Genomic DNA, 18,704 nt, shown 5'->3' with positions numbered 1-18,704 from the left:
GATAACACCCTTAGTCCTGCTCTATGGGGTCTCTGCATGATCACTAGACCAACACAAGTGGCTACAAGTGGCTCCTTGAGTTGTTTTGCTTAGAGGTGGAAGAAGGGCAAGGATAGCTCTCCTCCTCTCTCTATGTGGTGTCTAAAACTTCAAGAGATCAACCCTTTGCATGGGTGTCCTGGGGGGTTTATATAGGCCTACCCCCCAGGGGTACAATGGTAATTCGGCTGGAGGTGGGTCCAGAACGTCACTGTCTGTAGTCGACGGCTTCTCCGCCGGCCGCTGGGGCTCGCCGACTGGTGGGTCCCGCCGGCTGCCGGCCTCTTGGCCGACAGGCTGAGCCCACCGCCTGGGGGTCTTGTCGGCTGCTGATTACTATAGCCTTGCTCTTGGTGACGATAGCTTTGTGGGGGTAAGCATGGCTATAGTGTCGTCGCCTGGCGGGCATTCACTATAGCCTTACCCCATCTTGTTCGCTTAATGGCGCACAAACTTCCAGGGCAGGCGTAGGCCGACTGCTGGGTGCTAACCTCCCCCCTGGCCAACTGGCCAAGCCTGGCCGCCTTCTGGTATCTCTCTGGCAGGAGGGGCCCGCCGCCTGTGGGCTGTACTGGCAGCCTGTCGTGGGTGATGTCATGGTCAACATGGCAACAGTGCCGCGCCGGACGAGGGATGGCCGCCCCATACGGTGCACTGTGGCCACGCTTGCTCCGGGATTCGGGGGTGGCAGGCTTTACTGTAGCCATGCCCCATCTCATCGCTGTTATGTGGGTGCAAACTTCAAGGGTGTGAGCCAGGCCGACTGCTAGGAGTCGGCCCTTTGGTGGCCGGCTACTAGGAGTTGGCCCTCTTCAAGAGGATTCTCAGAGCCTTGCCGCCTTCCAGCAGCCGGCCTGTGGGACAGCCGGCCAGGAGAAGGCAGCCCTGCGTCTTGGATGGTTGAGGGCCCAGTCGGCCCGATATTTTTTGAAGAGCCAGGGGGAGCCGATTAGGCTACCCGTGGTCATTTACTCCGACATGCACCCCAGAACAGTTGTTGCAAGAAGTGGCTTGTGAAGACCGGGTCTCTATCTGAAACGATTGAACCCGGCAGGCCATGGATTTTGTAAACCTGATGTAGGTACAGTTGGGCTACTGATGCAGCAGTGTACGGATGCGCGAGAGGCAGGAAGTATGCGAACTTGGTGCGCTTGTTGATGATGACTAGCAGACAGTTGAATTTGCTGGACTGGTGGAGGCCATCCACAAAATCCATGGAAATCATGTCCCACGACTGATTTGGGATCGGGAGTGGCATGAGCCAACCTGGAGATGAGACACGGTCAGGCTTGGCTTGTTGACACACTTGATAGCACCGCACATACTGCAGGATTTGTGTTTTCATCTTAGGCCGAGCGAACAGTCGTCGGATGCGCTTGTAGGTCACTGGGAATCCTGAGTGTCCGTCAAGGGCGCTGTCATGGAAAGCTGTGATGATCCTTTGCTGAATTTGTGTGCTCCCCCCAACCATGTTCTGCCGCGGAAACGAGTGATGCCCAGTTGAAGAGAGAATCGCTTCTTTGGGTCCTCCTTGATAGCAAGTTGTTCCAGAAGTCGCATGGCCTGGGATTGTTGTTGTAGCTATTGATCACGTCATCCAACCAAGTTGGTAGGCAAGAAGTAATTGCAACTAGTGTATCAGTTGGGTTGGCTCTTGACAAGGTGTCTGCACCCACATTCTTGATGCCCTTCTTGTAACGGATGTGGTAGCGCAAGCCGAGGAGCTTGGTGAATGCCTTCTGTTGCCAGGGAGTTGTTAGGCGTTTCTCCTCCAAGTAAACCAAGCTCTTCTGATCAGTGATGATGTCAAATTCTGCATGTTGTAGGTACGGGCGCCGCTGATCGACGGCTACAATGATAGCCAAGTACTCCATATCATAAGTGGATAGTCCTTGGTAGCAAGGAATGAGTGCCTTGCTCATGAACGCAATTGGATGCCCTTGTTGTTGTAGGATGGCCCCTATGTCGTGGTCGCTTGTGTCAATCTCGAATACGGTTGCTGAAAGTTGGGCAATGTGAGGACAGGAGCTGAGACTAGATGTTGCTTGAGTACTTGGAATGCGGTATCTGTGGTAGATGTCCAAAGGAATGGAACCCCCTTCTTGAGCAGATTGAACAATGGTCGAGCTATGACCCCGAAGTTTCTGATGAAACGACGGTAATACCCTGCAAGCCCTGATACGTCTCCAACGTATCTATAATTTTTGATTGCTCCATGCTACTTTATCTACTGTTTTGGACTATATTGGGCTTTATTTTCCACTTTTATATTATTTTTGGGACTAACCTATTAACCGGAGGCCTAGCCCAGAATTGCTGTTTTTGCCTATTTTAGTGTTTCGGAGAAACGGAATATCAAACGGAGTCCAAATGGAATGAAACCTTCGGAAACGTGATTTTCTCACCGAACGCGATCCAGGAGACTTGGACCCTGCTCCAAGAAGTAACAGAGGCGGTCACAAGGGTGGGGGGCGCCCCCCCCCCCTCCTAGGGCGCGCCCCCCTGCCTCGTGGCCCCCATGTTGCTCCACCGACGTACTCCTTCCTCCTATATATACCTACGTACCCCCAAATGATCAGAACAGGAGCCAAAAAACTAATTCCACCGTCGCAACTTCCTATATCCACGAGATCCCATCTTGGGGCCTATTCCGGAGCTCCGCCGGAGGGGGCATCAACCACGAAGGGCTTCTACATCAAAACCATAGCCCCTCCGATGAAGTGTGAGTAGTTTACTTCAGACCTTCGGGTCCATAGCTAGTAGCTAGATGGCTTATTCTCTCTTTTTGGATCTCAATACAATGTTCTCCCCCTCTCTCGTGGAGATCTATTCGATGTAATCTTCTTTTTGCGGTGTGTTTGTTGAGACCGATGAATTGTGGGTTTATGATCCAGCTTACCTATGAATAATATTTGAATCTTCTCTGAATTCTTTTATGTATGATTGGTTATCTTTGCAAGTCTCTTCGAATTATCCGTTTGGTTTGGCCAACTAGATTGGTAGTTCTTGCAATGAGAGAAGTGCTTAGCTTTGGGTTCAATCTTGCGGTGTCCTTTCCCAGTGAGAGAAGGGGCAGCAAGGCACGTATTGTATTGTTGTCATCGAGGATAACAAGATGGGTTTTTTATCATATTGCATGAATTTATCCCTCTACATCATGTCATCTTGCTTAAGGCATTACTCTGTTTTTAACTTAATACTCTAGATGCATGCTGGATAGCGGTCGATGAGTGGAGTAATAGTAGTAGATGCAGAATCGTTTTGGTTTACTTGTCTTGGACGTGATGCCTATATACATGATCATACCTAGATATACTCATAACTATGCTCAATTCTGTCAATTGCTCAACAGTAATTTGTTCACCCACCGTAGAATATCTATGCTCTTGAGAGAAGCCACTAGTGAAACCTATGGCCCCGGGTCTATTCTCATCATATCAATCTCCATTACTTTAATACTTGCTTTGTTTTTACTTTGCCTTTTACTTTTCACTTTGCATCTATATACCAAAAATATTATTTATCATCTCTATCAGATCTCACTCTTGTAAGTGATCGTGAAGGGATTGACAACCCCTAATCGTGTTGGTTGCGAGGAGCTATCGTTTTGTGTAGGTATGAGGGACTTGTGTGTGGCCTCCTACTGGATTGATACCTTGGTTCTCAAAAACTGAGGGAAATACTTACGCTACTTTGTTGCATCATCCTCTCCTCTTCGGGGAAATCCAACGCAGTGCTCAAGAGGTAGCAAGCCCCAAGAAACTGCGCACCCCTTTGACATCAGTAGGGGTCGTCCAATTCGTCACTGAAGTAATCTTGGACGGGTCCATGGAGATGTCATGCAGACGGATGGTGTGGCCAAGGTATGAGATCTGTTGTTGCCCAAAAGCCCAAAAGCGCACTTGCTGCGTTTGACTTTCCAGCTATCTCTGCGAAGGAGTGTTAGCACTTGGCGTAGATGGTCGACGTGTTCCTGCAGCGACTTGTTGAAGACGAGGATGTCGTCGAAGAAGGACAGCACGCAGACGCGGTTGAGTGGCTTGAGAGTTGTCGTGATGGCCCCAATGAAAGTAGTCGGGCCGCCTGCGAGTCTGAACAATACCACTTTGAATTCGAAGTGGCCTTGGTGAGTTTGGATACGGGGCCAACCGGATTTGATGATATCCGGCGCGGAGATCAAGTTTAGAGAATCATGCTGCACCATGGAGTTCGTCGAGGAGTTCTTCGATGATGGCGACAGGGTACTTGGCGATCACAGTGAGGGCATTGAGATGCCTGTAATCGATGCACAAGCGCCATGTCCCGTCCTTCTTCTTGACAAGGATGACTGGGGATGAAAAAGGGCTGGTGCTTCTCTGAATGATCCTGGAACGCAGCAGCTCTTCCACTTGCACTTTGATCTCAGACTTGAGCTCCGGTTTGTGACGATATGGTCGTATGTTCACAGGCTGCGCACCGGGTATGAGAGGAATCCGGTGGTCACAGGCGCGCCGAGGTGGCAGGCCTGTTGGCTCGGCGAAGACGTCAGGGAAGTCGTCGAGAACTTGCTGAATACATGCCGGAGTTGGCGCAGATGGCTCTGTTGTTGGTGCGACCACGCAGAGATGGACGATATGTGATATGGCCCCTTTGCTGCATAGGCCCTGTAGTTGGATGTTGTTGATGGTTGCGCACGCTATTAATGCAACATCATGCCTGACGAGGCATAATGGCCCTGCTGGGGTGGGAATCTTGATGAAGTGCGCGCGCCAGTCCACGGTCATGGGGTTGTGCTCCTCGAGCCAGTCCATCCCCAAAATGGCGTCGTATGTGCCCATCGTGAGCACCTTCATGTCGGTGAAGAAATCTTGGCCTTGAGAGTACCAGGCACAACTGGGTACAAATGATGAGCACACCAATTCACCGCCATCGGCGACTCGGACGAGCCCAGGTTGTGGTAGAGGCTGGACCCCGGCGAGGAATTCTACGAATCTGGCATCGATGAAAGAGTTGGAGCTGCCGTAATCCACTAGTAGCAGCACCTCCCGGCCTTGAATCCAGACGCGTAACTGAAATGCTTTGGCGGAGACTCCCCCTGTCATGGCGGATATAGAAATCTCCATGACTACATCGTCGGTGTCGCTCGTTGCTGGAATTTGTGTGTCGATGAAGTTGTCGATGCCGAACAGGTCGAGCAGTTCCTCGATGATGTGCAGTTGCACAGAAGTGGGACACACATGGTCATGGCCCCACCTCTCACCGCACTTGAAACATAGGTCGCGGGCTTGCCTGTAGTCTTGCACCGTCTTGAGCTTGGACGAATTGGCCCGTGCAGCGTCTATTCCATGGCGATCGGTGGCTACCGTGGGCGCGGTGCAGCGCGCCGGTGGTGGTGGCAGTGGAAGCAGAGCCAGGGCGCAGGCTGTGTCCAGGTCAGGTGGTCGCTGCACCAGAACCACTCTCGGATGTCGTTCCCCAGGCCCTCAACAAAACGAGTAAGAAAGTAATAATGGTGGATTGAATCAGAATAAGAATTCAGATGATTGATAATCAATTCAAATTTCTCAATATAGTCTGTTACAGAAGTTGTTTTGGTGAATTGTGTAAAACTCAACAAAACGAGTAAGAAAGTAATAATGGTGGATTCAATCAGAATAAGAATTCAGATGATTGATAATCAATTCAAATTTCTCAATATAGTCTGTTACAGAAGTTGTTTTGGTGAATTGTGTAAAACTGGCGTATGAGCATTTGATGGCGATCGCGGCCAAAATGAGTGCTCAAAAGGGTTGTGAAAGAGTCTCAGTCGAACTCACCTAGGCGTTTTTGGATCGATTGCAACCACACGGCTGCTGATCCGGTGAAATTGAGGGCCACCATGGGTACCCAGACGGAGGGTGTGATCCCAAACATGGTAAAGTACTGCTCACATAAGGTTTTCGATAGGTTTGGGTTCGCGCTCGAAAATTGGGGAAAAGTGATGGATGGATGTGCCTGGCCCAGACCGGCGAGCATCTGGCTGGCATGGCCAAAAGGAGACAGCAGGACTGGAGTGGTGGGATCGGTGGTCGTACCATTAGCCGGGAGCGGCGGCGGCGGCGTAAGGGACGCCGCCGGTGGCCCCCGTTTGATCTGGAATTCGCCGTTGCCATCGGGCCCTTGAGGATGGATCACTGCGTCAGTGCCCACAGGCACCGGGTCCACGTCGGATCGGGTTGGTGGAGGCGCTTGTGCTCGTTGCAGTGCCGTGACGGCGTCGCCCAGATCCGCCACACGGCGCTTGAGATCGGGATGCCAGGAGAGCAAATCGTCGATCTTTGTCGCCGTAGACTGCTGGGCCTTGGTAAGGCCGTCAATGGCGGCTTCGATCTTGGTTTCGAAGCGGGTGAGGAAGGCCGAGACGCTCAGATCCATGGCCTCGCGTGCTTGTCGCAGGCCCCTCGTCTCGATGAGGTGCGCCAGAGAGGTGGTTTTGGTCTCTGATACCAAATGTTAGAGTAGCGAACGGGAGTGGTGCTGGATCGATCTATTCACTCTCTGAAGTAGTAGCAACACAGATTGATTACAAGTATTAGGAAATTGTGGTAGCTAGGGGAGATACACGACGAATAGAGGAACTAGGATTGCCTCCGCCTGGTAGTCGCCTGATCCACTGGATGCCGGTCTCCTCCTAGTCGCCCGTTACTTGTAATGACGTTGTAGGCCTTAACGTGTCTACTCCGGCCTGCTGGTGCGTGGGCTGGGACGCCCGACCCGAGTGGGCCGCTGGGCAGCGCGGTTGTTGGCGGAGTCGCTGCCCTGCGGGTCCTGCTTGTCAGGTGCGTTGACAATATCCGCGGCGGGGGAGAATCTGCGGAGGGAGTACGGGCGAGGACGAGCGTGCTGCTGCTCGGGACAAAGACAAAGGGACGAGACTTGCCTGCTCCCCGTGCGTGTGCCTATTCGTACTCCCGCATACGTGGCTTGTTTTAATTGGAACAAAATAAGGTCCGGCCCCACCCCCTTAAAATTAAGGGGGAGATGATTAGATTAGAAAAGAAAAGGAAAAAAAGATAATCGTAGGATGAGGTGGGAGCACGGATGGCAGCAGGCAAGCCGGATCCAAGACAAAGGGTTGAAGGTGGAAGGAAGGAATCACTCGCTGCCCGCTGGTTACGGTGCATGGTGGCGAGGCGACGGTGATGTCGCGCGCGCAGCCGGGAAAACTAGGGACCCGCGGTAGGCCCACCGCTGACAGTTCGTTCGTTGCCCCTTCTAGTTAATTTAGTGTGTATGATTTGGCTAATTTATGTGCAAGGCCCCTGTGATCATGACGCGATTAGGGAGGGTGCATCAGCGAGAAAAGCTAGCTGGAGCAGAAGAAAAATCGACTGAACCACGTACAGGCCCACCGTAGGCACGTCGCCACGTCGGCCCGATTAAGACGTGCTCATTGCTGATTGGCTTGACCTTTTTTTTCCTACACAAGTTGCCGCACGAAGGACGGAAGGAGGACTTCTTTTTATATTTGTCTTGTGTGTGGACGCATGTCGTGGTCACGCCAGGACCGACCCACAGTACGTACTCTCCAAGGACAATCCGGTTGCACGGACGGACCATATATGCATATATCTATGCCATGGCGCCTACGTACGTTACGCTACGTACGTACGTACGTGTAGGATAGGATATAGTAGTAGATATAGACTCATCATGTAGATAAGATAATCACCATAAGACCACAGCGTCCTTGCGTTTGAAATTCTCGCTGCCCAGATTGCATGTGTTTTGTGTATCGGGCATTAGTTTTCGCTTTCAGCTTTGACCTATGGACGAGTCAGCCTCACGCCCTCGTCCCGTCCTGCTGTCGTGTTTCACTCGCAATATATACCACATCGGACAGCGAGAGAGAGAGAGAGACCACAAACTGTTCTTCTCATCTTGTTTCTGCAAACTGTTGAGTTCCCCAAGTGACCAACTGGTGCAAAATATCGATGCCAACACCGGCACGCAATGCGCCACAAAGCTACCGAAAAATAGCGATGTCTGCAGGATCGCGCTCTCTCCCCTCTCTCCTCAGAATACATCGGAGCGGTGGTTCCCTGGAATCTGGATATGCCAGTTTAGCTAGCCGGCTTGTTCTCCGGGAATATGTACGTACGTACTCCAGTAGTTAGCAAACACACGCAAGTGAGGACGATCTCTTTTGGGTGCACTGCACAGGAATATGCTGTGTATATATATGTGGCTCTCCTCTCTTGTGTGCGCCTCGTGCCTGTCATCTTCACTCATTTCATGCTCTTAGCTCTTACTTCTGGGTCCATGGAGACAAAGTTTTCTCGGCATGGGATCTTATGCTTAATCTGGGCGGGTTATCCTAGCTAGTGGGTAAGTGTCTCCTTGCCCTAGCACTAGGTTTAGCAGGTGCTGCTGAATTCGTGATGTATGTAAGGATACCTGGCGGGGACGAGAGAATCGACCGTCAGCTCTTCCTCTCATCGCATGCAATTTAATGGTCCACACGCTCTCCATAATTTCGTTGCATAAGCCAGCTCTCCGTCACTGCCAGGCTTGATAACGACGACGACGCTCAGTCGACACTGCCATCCTTGTCCTGCCAAAGCTGCATGTATACATACATTATTACTGATGATTACTACTATGACATGCATCGCAGAATCATCGACCCTCCGAGATGCCCCGGTCACTTTCCAGTTAATTAACTAGGCCCGCGCTAGATTCTACGACGAGTGTGTTAATTTGGCGCATGCATCATACCAACTGTGAGTTCGATCAGTTTTTCCGAGGAATCTCAACGTCCGTACGCGTCTGTGCACGTGCACGTACGTATATACATGTGGATATGTATTTGTACCCGCGTACGTACGTAGGCTGCACGATTGATTCCGTTGTCTGGAGGAAGAAAGAGGAATCTTGTGTTCCCTCTCGACCATCCCTGCATGACTTGGAGTCGGAACGCATCCTCCGCTACTGTGTAGTGTACGCGTGCACCTCTACCCGCCTCAGGCTGCAGCTGTGCAGAGACAGGGAGGAGGGGTTTGAATTCGACGGAGGTCCGTACGGGAGTACGTCACGTGTGATCTCGCCGTCAGCCAACAGTAATCCGCCCGCGCGTCCACGTTGCCGCCACGTCCGCCTGATTAAGACGTACTGCTATGAACAATCTCTCCTTTTGTTTCGTAGGTCCATCGATCTGCTGCAGCTAGCTGGGAAACAAAATACTACTCGCAGTCGTTGTACTTACGCTGTTGTTCTAGTCCACTGGTCCGAGAGTGACTAGTGAAGCTGTTGTACTTGCTTCATTGCTTCAGTCTTCATTGTTGGTATTGCAAGGTGAAACTGCACTGCAGAACAGGGAGAACAACAAGGGGCGAGCAACACACTGCACTGCAATGATGCTTCTTTCAGGTGAGGTGCGTGCACTGGATCTTACGACCTGCATGACCGGTTTGGTCGAGCACGTACTTACGAGGAGAGGACCAGATCTCTGGCATGCAGATATATAGCTCCTTCGCCCTTGACCCTTGGATTGGATTATTGATCTGCTTCCTCCAAATCTTCAGTCATGGCAGGGCTTCGACTGTATGTAAGTGTATTTTTTTCATCATAAAAACAAGACATGGCATGTCGATCGGGCCAATGCGATTTTGGGAGACTTGTCTTTGGGTAAGCGCGTTGATGATATCATCATCGGCCGGCCATCACCATCTAGGCCGGGGGAGCAACTTGGAGGAATGGGAAAAGAATGATCTCTTGCTTGCTGTTACCGGCGGTTTTCCCTTTCATCATCACATCTCTCTTTCTAGCATGGGCTGAAAGCCACATCCTAAGTGCCATCTCCTTGTCATGGCACTGAAATCAACCAATGAAACAGTGCCATTGTAGAGACAAGTACAAGTCTGTAACTGGCATCACAAATAATTCCCTCGCCTACACGTGCATGTCGCTGACCTGCTGTTCAACATCCAGCTGCAGAAAAAGGATTAATTCCGATCGGTTTCAGCTACAGCGCCGCGTCGCGATTTGACAGAGGCCACCGCTGCAATTGGCAATGGCACAGCGAATTTTCTTCCCTCAGGGTCAGGGGGAACTGCGGAGAGACGGCGAGAGACAGCACAGAAAATTTGCAGCTTCGAGTGGTGCACATGGTCAATGATGCCGCGCCGTGTAGCATACGGGGCTGACCTCCTCCACTTCATCGACAAGACGGAACTTCAGAGGGAAAATAGAGGTTCAGAAGCTTCTGGATGGCGCAGCGGAAAGGAAGATGAGCACGTGAGAGAACGAACAGAGCCTGAAAAACTGCTGAGACCACGTTCTTCTCGAGGAGCGATCCATTTTTAGACATGGCATGTACTTAAAATGTTATTAAGCTGAGCTTTGCGACCAGCTGTAACGATGCATTGATACCAGACGACAAGGGATGGGGGCTTGGGAAAACGTTTGAACACTATATTTCTCGAGCAAACCATCCGATCGCCTTCATTACAAAAGATTTTTACATGTATTCTCTCTACAAGAGCTATGGTGACAACAACCAACAACATCACAAAAAGAAGAAGAATGATCATTAACCACAAGACAGAAGAAGCAGGGGTGGGGGGCAACAACAAAATCAGGGGAGGGAGCCATATAATGAGCAGCGGTAAAATTATAACCAGATACATCTTTTTTCCGCATGGTTTACTTAATGCCGTCTTGTGTTTGCCCCCCGTATTGTAACACCATGTAAAAATTTGGTAAACCCAAGAAAGTTTAGCTTGCCGTCTGTTTTTCTGATCCAATCTTGCACGATGGAATAATGAGTCGGAGCAAGATTTAGTTCCTGCATACAAATGGGGAGGCCAGGTTAGTTATTGTGTGGCACGAGAACCTGAAGGCTGAAGGCTATCCTATGCTCCCAGGCCCGACTGAGACAAATGCTGTTAAAATTACTGTCATTCTGCATACCTGTGCCAACTCCTCGACTGATATGACTCGGTTGCCCTCCTGTTCAAAGTGCTGAAAAGCTGTTCCGGCAATCTCCTCCCATCTGTCCAGGGCCTCAAGCTGGTAAGGGCTTATGGCCGCGGCACAGAATTCTTCGAAATCCATACTCCTGTATGCAAGTGGTTCCAACTGAGAGAAACAAGAACGAGGTCAGCAACTTCGACTACTAATTACACAATGTTATAACAGGAAAACAAAACAAAATAAAATTTGGGGAAGAAGCTCAACCAGAAACAACTACATCAGGTATCAACACATCGACATTGTATTAAAAAATGGAATTTGTCCAGTAATATGAATAGTAAAACAGATATATTGACTGGGTGGTTGCATAATTCATGCTATCCAGCAAAATTAATCAAAGTATGACTAGAATTATGGTTAACAGTATTAAAAAGGCAAACTGTGTCTACATGTGTAAGATTTCAAAGGGAGACCCCAGATAGGATGATCAAAAACTCCCCTTGCTGTCAAACTCCAAAATCAGTACAAGTTTTTTTTTTTTGCAATATAATACAGTGCATAACTAGATAAGAAGGTAATGAATTCAAATGCGGTAAAAAACAAATTAACCCTCTATAGAAGCACCAATTATGTTAGTTGGACAACTATGTTCTATGATAATTTGGCATGTTTTAATTCAAAGTTTTCAACACAGGCACCAGATTATTATGATATTAGTAGCAGCGCCAAAGTAACCAAATAGGAAACCATCCATTGCTTATGGCCAGTAAATAAAGACCCTTACCGCATGCAAAAACTCAAGAATTCTTGATTCCTTCATTGCATCAGTTAGATACCGCGTTAAAGCCTGGATAAGACCATGAAACACTATGATTAAAAGGTTGTAATAAGTATATACATGGAGATAATTTATCATGTCATTTCATCAGACGCCAATATAAGTTATCCACATTTCTTCATCCTTATTAAATACATCCACTCATGGTTTTTACAAACACCAAGAAAGTTTTCTTAGAATTGAACTCTGAATGATAATTTCTATTACGACATGTAAATAAGTGCAAAACATCGCACTTAAGTACTCAGATAAAAATCTAGCATCACCATCCCTCATGTATCACTAAACCATATTGTTACAGTGATGGTAAACGATGGCAACGTTTGAATTTCAAATGTGTAAATGCCTGACAAATAAACACAGCGAGTAATCAGTAAGAGCATCTCACCGTCCGAAAGTTGTCAAGTGACACGACTCCATCTCTAGGTTCAAGTAGATCGAACTGTAGCCTAAGATACAAGAGTTCGTCATCCTTTAAAGCCTTGGATAATGCCTGAGGTAAAGAGCTAACTGTTAGAGCCTTCTGATTGTCAATAAGAGCAAATGTTCTGCTTATGGTCCAAGTTACACCACAACTCTGGTACAAACTCGTATAAAAGAGTTACATGGGGAAGACTGGAAGAAAATGTCTAAGCAATACCATGACGAATAAAAGTATCATTCAAAACACCCCATAAGAACAAGCATGCAATCCTAAATAGTAAATGGAAGATAATACTCATTGTATTGGCAAAAGGCTTAGTAAGCATATGTCAAAACAGGAAAGAGATTCGCATTGGCACACTGACGCACATAAGTGGGATCCTGCTTGGACAAAGATGGTCTACCCCACCCATGCACATTTAGCGCATCACTATCAGTAAGATCGATAAAACATCAAAAGAACGCTTGGAACAAACATAATGTCATGGGAGTCAATGGTGTACCTTTAGCGCCAAACGTTTAAGAGGAGTGGCACGAAGGTATTGCTTAATTAATCTGTAGACAAGAATATCCAGCGGAATCTGTCTTTGGTCATCCCGCAACCAAGGGTGAGCTGCAGAAAAAGATGGAATATGTTTGTATTACGGTCTCAGTATCAATACTATAAATATGGTTAATTTTTCATAAAATAGTCTACCAAAAAAGACTTCACAAAGAAAACACAAAATGAGTAATGTGACATCACACAACAATATTTAATAAGCAATTCTGACAACTTACTCAATGCCTGGACAGCTGTCATTCTTTTGCGGTAATCCTTGTTAAGAAATCTTTTCACAAAATCCTTAGCTTCAGCTGACACTGAAGGCCATGGTGAATCATCAAGGTTGGGATCAGCTCTCAATACAGATCGGAAGATTCCAGATTCTGTCCGTGCCCAAAATGGCCGACTACCACAGAGCAGAATGTATGTTATGACACCTATACTCCAAATGTCTGCTTCCATACTGTATGATCTGTGTAGAACCTCTGGGGCAACATAATATGCACTTCCAACAATATCATTGAGCCTTTCATCTGCATTATATAACACGAAAGAGTATCTGGTAAGCTAAATAAATATGTAGCAGCATTTAGGTGGAAAATAGCACAAAGTTCATTCCAAGCACTGTTTCCTGAAATATATATGCTAGCACATATCAAAACATGAAAGAGGTTCCCGCTGGAACATCAACAGGACAACAGCTATGTCAAGCTATAAGCGTTAGGTGAATTGTATTATCATATGCAGATTGGAGGTAGCGACCACAATATGGCCAATAACCAAATGTTTTTATATTACTCAAAACCATGCACAAGTCGCACGTAAAAAATCAGATACAGATAATCATTTTTCATTTTATTGTTAATATTTCACGCCAATCATCAAGCTGCAGCATATGACAATGTACCATTTTCTTGACACGACCGTTGAGTTACTATCTTTATTACTGCAAGACACTAAGTCTTAATTTTACTAAATTATCAACATGATCTCTTTTTCAGTTAACAGTTTAACTAATTAACAGACAAGTTATGAGATCAAAATGGCAATGCAAACCAGTTCTGCGAGTCGAAATACACAGACAAAGGTAAAAAGGACATTATATCTGCGGGATCCTACTGTTCGTTTCTATCGCAGTCGATACGTTAACTAAAACATTCCATCAGAATCAAGATACTCATCTTAGAATATAGATAAATATGAGGCGGAAAGGATGTGAACAGATGGAGATGAGAATCTTGTTTATTTATCCTGTGAGATGGTAGAAAGCTGACATAAAAAAATGTAAGCTAAAGAGACCATCCTCTAAATCTATGATGTTCCTTCAAAAGACTTCTGCAATTATTTCACTTTTACCATATTGTCTTGTGATGTTTGGCTGCCACATAGAAATCACACAAATGTAACTACAACGTACAATGTGGCGAGTGGGGAAATAAGAATGTTGGTTTTACAAAATAGAGTGTCAGTTCCTGAAGAGAGTTCATCTTAACCTAAGTAAAATTCAGCATTTATGCACACATTAGCTGGAGGCAGATCCTATGTGACTGCAATGTGATGAATGCCAGTTTTAATCAAAGCATTTTACAAGGAAGCGATTTAAAATTGATGGTAAAGTTGCACTACGAGGGTTACTCACACAGTGAGCTCTGAATAGAGTAGCTTCACTTATTCAAGAACATTAGTTTTCTGGATATGCCATATGAAAAGTTCACTGTCAAGTTCCAATGGACGGGAATTTTTGGCTTCATCAGAAACACCAGGTCATAGTTCGTAATATACTAAAAGATGTACTGATGTTTACCATGGTAGGGATGTCAAATCATTCAAGCAAAACGGCCAAAGTAGCACAACAAATCACGCCCAGTGTTTCTTTGCTAAGTTGCTTCATGTGCACTTTCTTTTTACAATAAGCAATTAAGCAGGAAAGAGAGATATCCAATAAAAAGAAAACAAATAGAACAGAAAATGGGATTTGCTTGATCAAGGTGACGGTCCCTTTAATAAGCTTGTAGCACATTTTAGTGCGTATAAAGATGAAAATCAGTTTACTATACCTGGTCTGATGAAATCAGAGAGACCAAAATCAATCAACTTCATGGGCGCATTTTCATCTCGTGTTGTGAAAAGGAAGTTCTGTCCAAATGAAAATAACTATGTCATTAGAGGTGGTTTATTATTTTACAGGATTTGGAGGCTATAGACGTAATAAATGTCCCTTGGAAGAAAGAATAATAGAGTGCAATGGGATAAGATGGCAGAGAAGGAATCCATAAAATACACAGAAAATAGTTTTTTAAGACTTCAAAGGGTACCTCTGGCTTCAAATCACGATGCACTACTCCCTGAAGATGACAAAAGGCCACTACACTCAAAATCTGTACAACGATCGCTTTAGCATCTTCTTCTGTGTATCTCCCACCTCTTCAATAGTTCAAGTTTGCATCCTTGGTAAGTATTACTAAGATATATTGCTAGTTTGTAGTGGACGAAGAGATTGCAAAAAGTACCTGGCTAATATTCTGTCTAGCAATTCTCCACCCTCACATAATCTGTTAAAAGGGAAACAAGATGAGAAAAATACTGCCTGTCACACGTTACAAAAGATGCCGTAAATAATGCTTATTCATAATGATAGTACATCCAAAGATAGATAAAATAGTTATTAAGTAGAGGCACGAGAAAGTGTTTTTCAGACATGTGAGAAGAATCTGAAATCTCTTATGTATTAGAGGAGGACAAATTATAAGCAATTAAAATGGCATATAAAAAGGACATAAAAACATACTCCATGACAATGTAGACATTGAGGGCATCCTCACATGCATCATAGAATTTGACAAGATTGTTGTGACCTGATAGAGCTTTCAAAATCTTCACTTCCCTACGAACATCTTCGATGGAAATGGCTGTTGTCATCTGTCAAACACAAAAGCAAATTGCTTAATTTATTAAGTAGTGTTATCCAAATGAGGAGCTGACCCAGAAATACTTTTTTCAGTTGCATAGTTGTCTTCTACTATTAAGAATATCTGCAATTATTTTTCCAAAAGTGCTAGTAACTGTACAAGGTTTACAGGTGGCATTTTCGAAAGGCTACATGCATCGTTGCATATAGTCATAAAACGAGAGGGAATAAATCAACCATCAGTACAGTCAGATTTATTTCCAAATTGTGCTACTTACTGCCCTCAGCATTTGCTGTCCTCAAATTTGCATACAATATTTGATTGTATAATAAAACTGTCATCTCTTAAAAAGACCTTTATAATTATTTTTAGAAGCCAGACAAAGCATGGAGCAAATGTTAGAGATGGAACACCAGAGCTCACATCATTAACTATGCTACAGTTTAATTTATTGTTATTTCACACAATTATTTGATGTGAAATTACAAGAGTATTGCCCCGCACAAAGTAAAGCTGCCTATGAACAAATGATGTCCTGTGATGTCTTTTCCGCCTTTGGAAACTGATATGGTTAGTAGCAGGAGCTTGGGAGAAGGAATTTTTTAGGCAAGTCAGAGCTCTGTTAAACATGGGTGGCCCAATTAATAATAGGATTAATTATCGCGGCTTACACCAACGCCTCCAGTCCCACTGCAAAATCCTAATAAGTTAGTATAACAAGATGCCAGCTATTGGAGTACAACGCGGTCTGTCAGTCGGGCCATGTTTACCAAACATCATTGTTTGGCCAGCAAACGTACAGAATGTATTAAATATCAACATGTGTTTTCTGAAAACATGAATGCATAGCCTAAATCTAGAAGTCTAAAAGTAAAGCAGCCCACCAGTGCACAACAGTATTCTGATCCCACGGGCAGACCAATAAAAACCACCAAACAATTAGGCATTGGTAAACAACATCCCTGATGTTCTAAGAAGATATGTTAACCATCTTTTATTTTTCTAGCGATTGGATCAATCCAGGATTCAGATCACAGGTATGCCATGCCTGCTCTATGAAGTCCCTGACAGTTGATGCCACCTACAGGACAACATAGATCATTCTTTCTGATACTGTTCAACTGAGCAATGCCACCCTCCAGTGTCTTTTCGCCTAATAAACTTTAACCTCGTAGCCTCCTTTGATCTTCCTTCACTTGATAGATATCTATCCAGCTGATTGCAAATGGCAAATGGGCCTGATATTTCCAACTCTGATCAAAACTAACAATACCGACAGGGTTGTAACGGCAGCTCTTGTATTCTTCAGATGACTGACTACTTGGACTAGTACAATAATATCATTATCAGCTTTCCCTGAGAGTGTTGCAAAATCCACCTCAAAATCTACAGGCATTAATTAACTATAAACGAAGGACAGGCCTGGCGCAGTGGTGAAGTACTCCCCACTTGTGCCAAGAGGTCCTGGGTTCGACGCGGCCTCTCTGCATTGCATTGTGCCGGGGTAAGGCTTGCCTCGTATAATCCTTCCCAAGACCCCACCTGGTGCGGGAGCTTCTAACACTGGGTCTGTCCTTTTTTTATTAATTAACTATAAACAAAAAGGAGAGGTGACAAGGTAGGTTAGGACTTAGGACATGTACTGCTGATTTGTTAGAATATCATTTATCGTTAGCAAGAATAGGGTAGGCCACCAAGAACACTGTACTAGTCTAACGCCTAAAGTTTCTACGTGCATCCACATTATATTGAATTAAGATTCAGATAATTTTCAGCTAGAATTGAAACCCATCTAAAACCTTAAATCATACCACGAAGAAACAATTAAATATAAACAATCTTCAACCATCACAAATCTAACTACATACTCCTACATGGGAAGAACACTCTAGAACTTTTTAGTAAGAATTAACCATGTTATAGTATAATATTTAATTTCTCACAATCTAACTTTCTAAGAGTCGAAATCCTCAACCCAACAGAAAAACGTGAAGCATTAGTTTTAGTCTATCTGTAAATTGTACGTGAGCCTATAACCACATCAATTAGACAACTACGTAAATTTCCCATATTCCCGTTCGCACCAAGATTCAGTGACAAATCTAAGGGTGATCGTTCAACCTCGATCATTCAGATCATCAACAAGCACGATATATTTCCCTTACTAGCTATGCAATGGGGCGAAATGCATGGCGGTTACGGCAACGGAAACCGGCTTACATTTGAAAATTTTAAAATCCCATAGTTGAAGCTTAAACCAGCATACCACCACAGGTCCCTCACCTTAGCTTTGGAGATAATCTTGACGGCGACGGTCTGGCCCTTGTACTCGCCCTTCTTCACGACGGCCGAGCAGGTGTGCCCGAAATGGCCCCTCCCCACCTCCTTCCCGAGCTCGTATTTGGCCCCGAAGTTTTTCCCGAATCCGAACGTCTTGTCCAACGGTCTTTCCGCTTCCGCCCCATCCGCGACGGCTCCAGCGCCGGCTCCGGCAGCAACCGCGCCTTCCTCCGGTATCGGTCCCTCCTTGGGCTTCCCTCCGCCCAGCCTCTTGGCGAGAGTGGCCTTGATGTGCTTGGCCGGCGAGGGCGGCGGGAAGGGGCGCTTGAAGAAGCGCCTGGGCGTGGACCTTGCCGGGGAGGGAGACACCCCGGCCGGCAGCGGGCTGGTGCCCCCCGCGGGATACGGGCTGGGCCAGGCGACCCCGGGCGTCTGGTGCACGGGCGTGGTCGATCCGGACTTGCGGCGCCGCGGTGTCCCGGCCGCGGCGGCCGGCGTGGGCTGCCGCGGCGGCGGCGTCTGCGGCGCGCCGTTGGCCGGGGGCGGCGAGTGCGTCTCCGCCACGACCCCGAAGTCGTCCCCCCCGGCGGCGCCGCGCGAGGACGCGCCCTTGCCGTAGCACTGCCCCATGGCCGGGCCCCCGCCTCGGCCTGCCGGAGGCGGAGGACCGCTCGGGCTAGGGTTAGGGTTCGGGGCCTAGCTAGCTAGCTAGCCCGAACACGGCGGCCGCACCGGCGCG

The 18,704-nt window shown here is 46.7% G+C and overlaps 1 protein-coding gene across 1 annotated transcript; it reads right to left on the bottom strand.

Moving 5' to 3' along the window:
* Window positions 1–10,449: 10,449 nt before the first annotated feature.
* LOC119336801 (CDPK-related kinase 3-like) lies at window positions 10,450–18,660 on the bottom strand. The gene is made up of 11 exons (XM_037608875.1): window positions 17,969–18,660; window positions 15,565–15,695; window positions 15,287–15,328; window positions 15,092–15,200; window positions 14,834–14,912; window positions 13,013–13,309; window positions 12,736–12,845; window positions 12,198–12,302; window positions 11,756–11,818; window positions 10,969–11,136; window positions 10,450–10,843 (listed from the first exon to the last, which is right to left on the bottom strand). The coding sequence occupies exons 1-11, from the start codon at window positions 18,593–18,595 to the stop codon at window positions 10,706–10,708; spliced, it is 1,869 nt and encodes a 622-aa protein (XP_037464772.1). The 5' UTR covers window positions 18,596–18,660; the 3' UTR covers window positions 10,450–10,705.
* Window positions 18,661–18,704: the final 44 nt, after the last annotated feature.

This window comes from Triticum dicoccoides, chromosome 7B (genome assembly GCF_002162155.2).
Source record: "Triticum dicoccoides isolate Atlit2015 ecotype Zavitan chromosome 7B, WEW_v2.0, whole genome shotgun sequence".
NCBI lineage: Eukaryota > Viridiplantae > Streptophyta > Magnoliopsida > Poales > Poaceae > Triticum > Triticum dicoccoides.
Note: the sequence above shows the minus strand (reverse complement) of the source record. Positions and strands in the feature narration are given on the sequence as shown.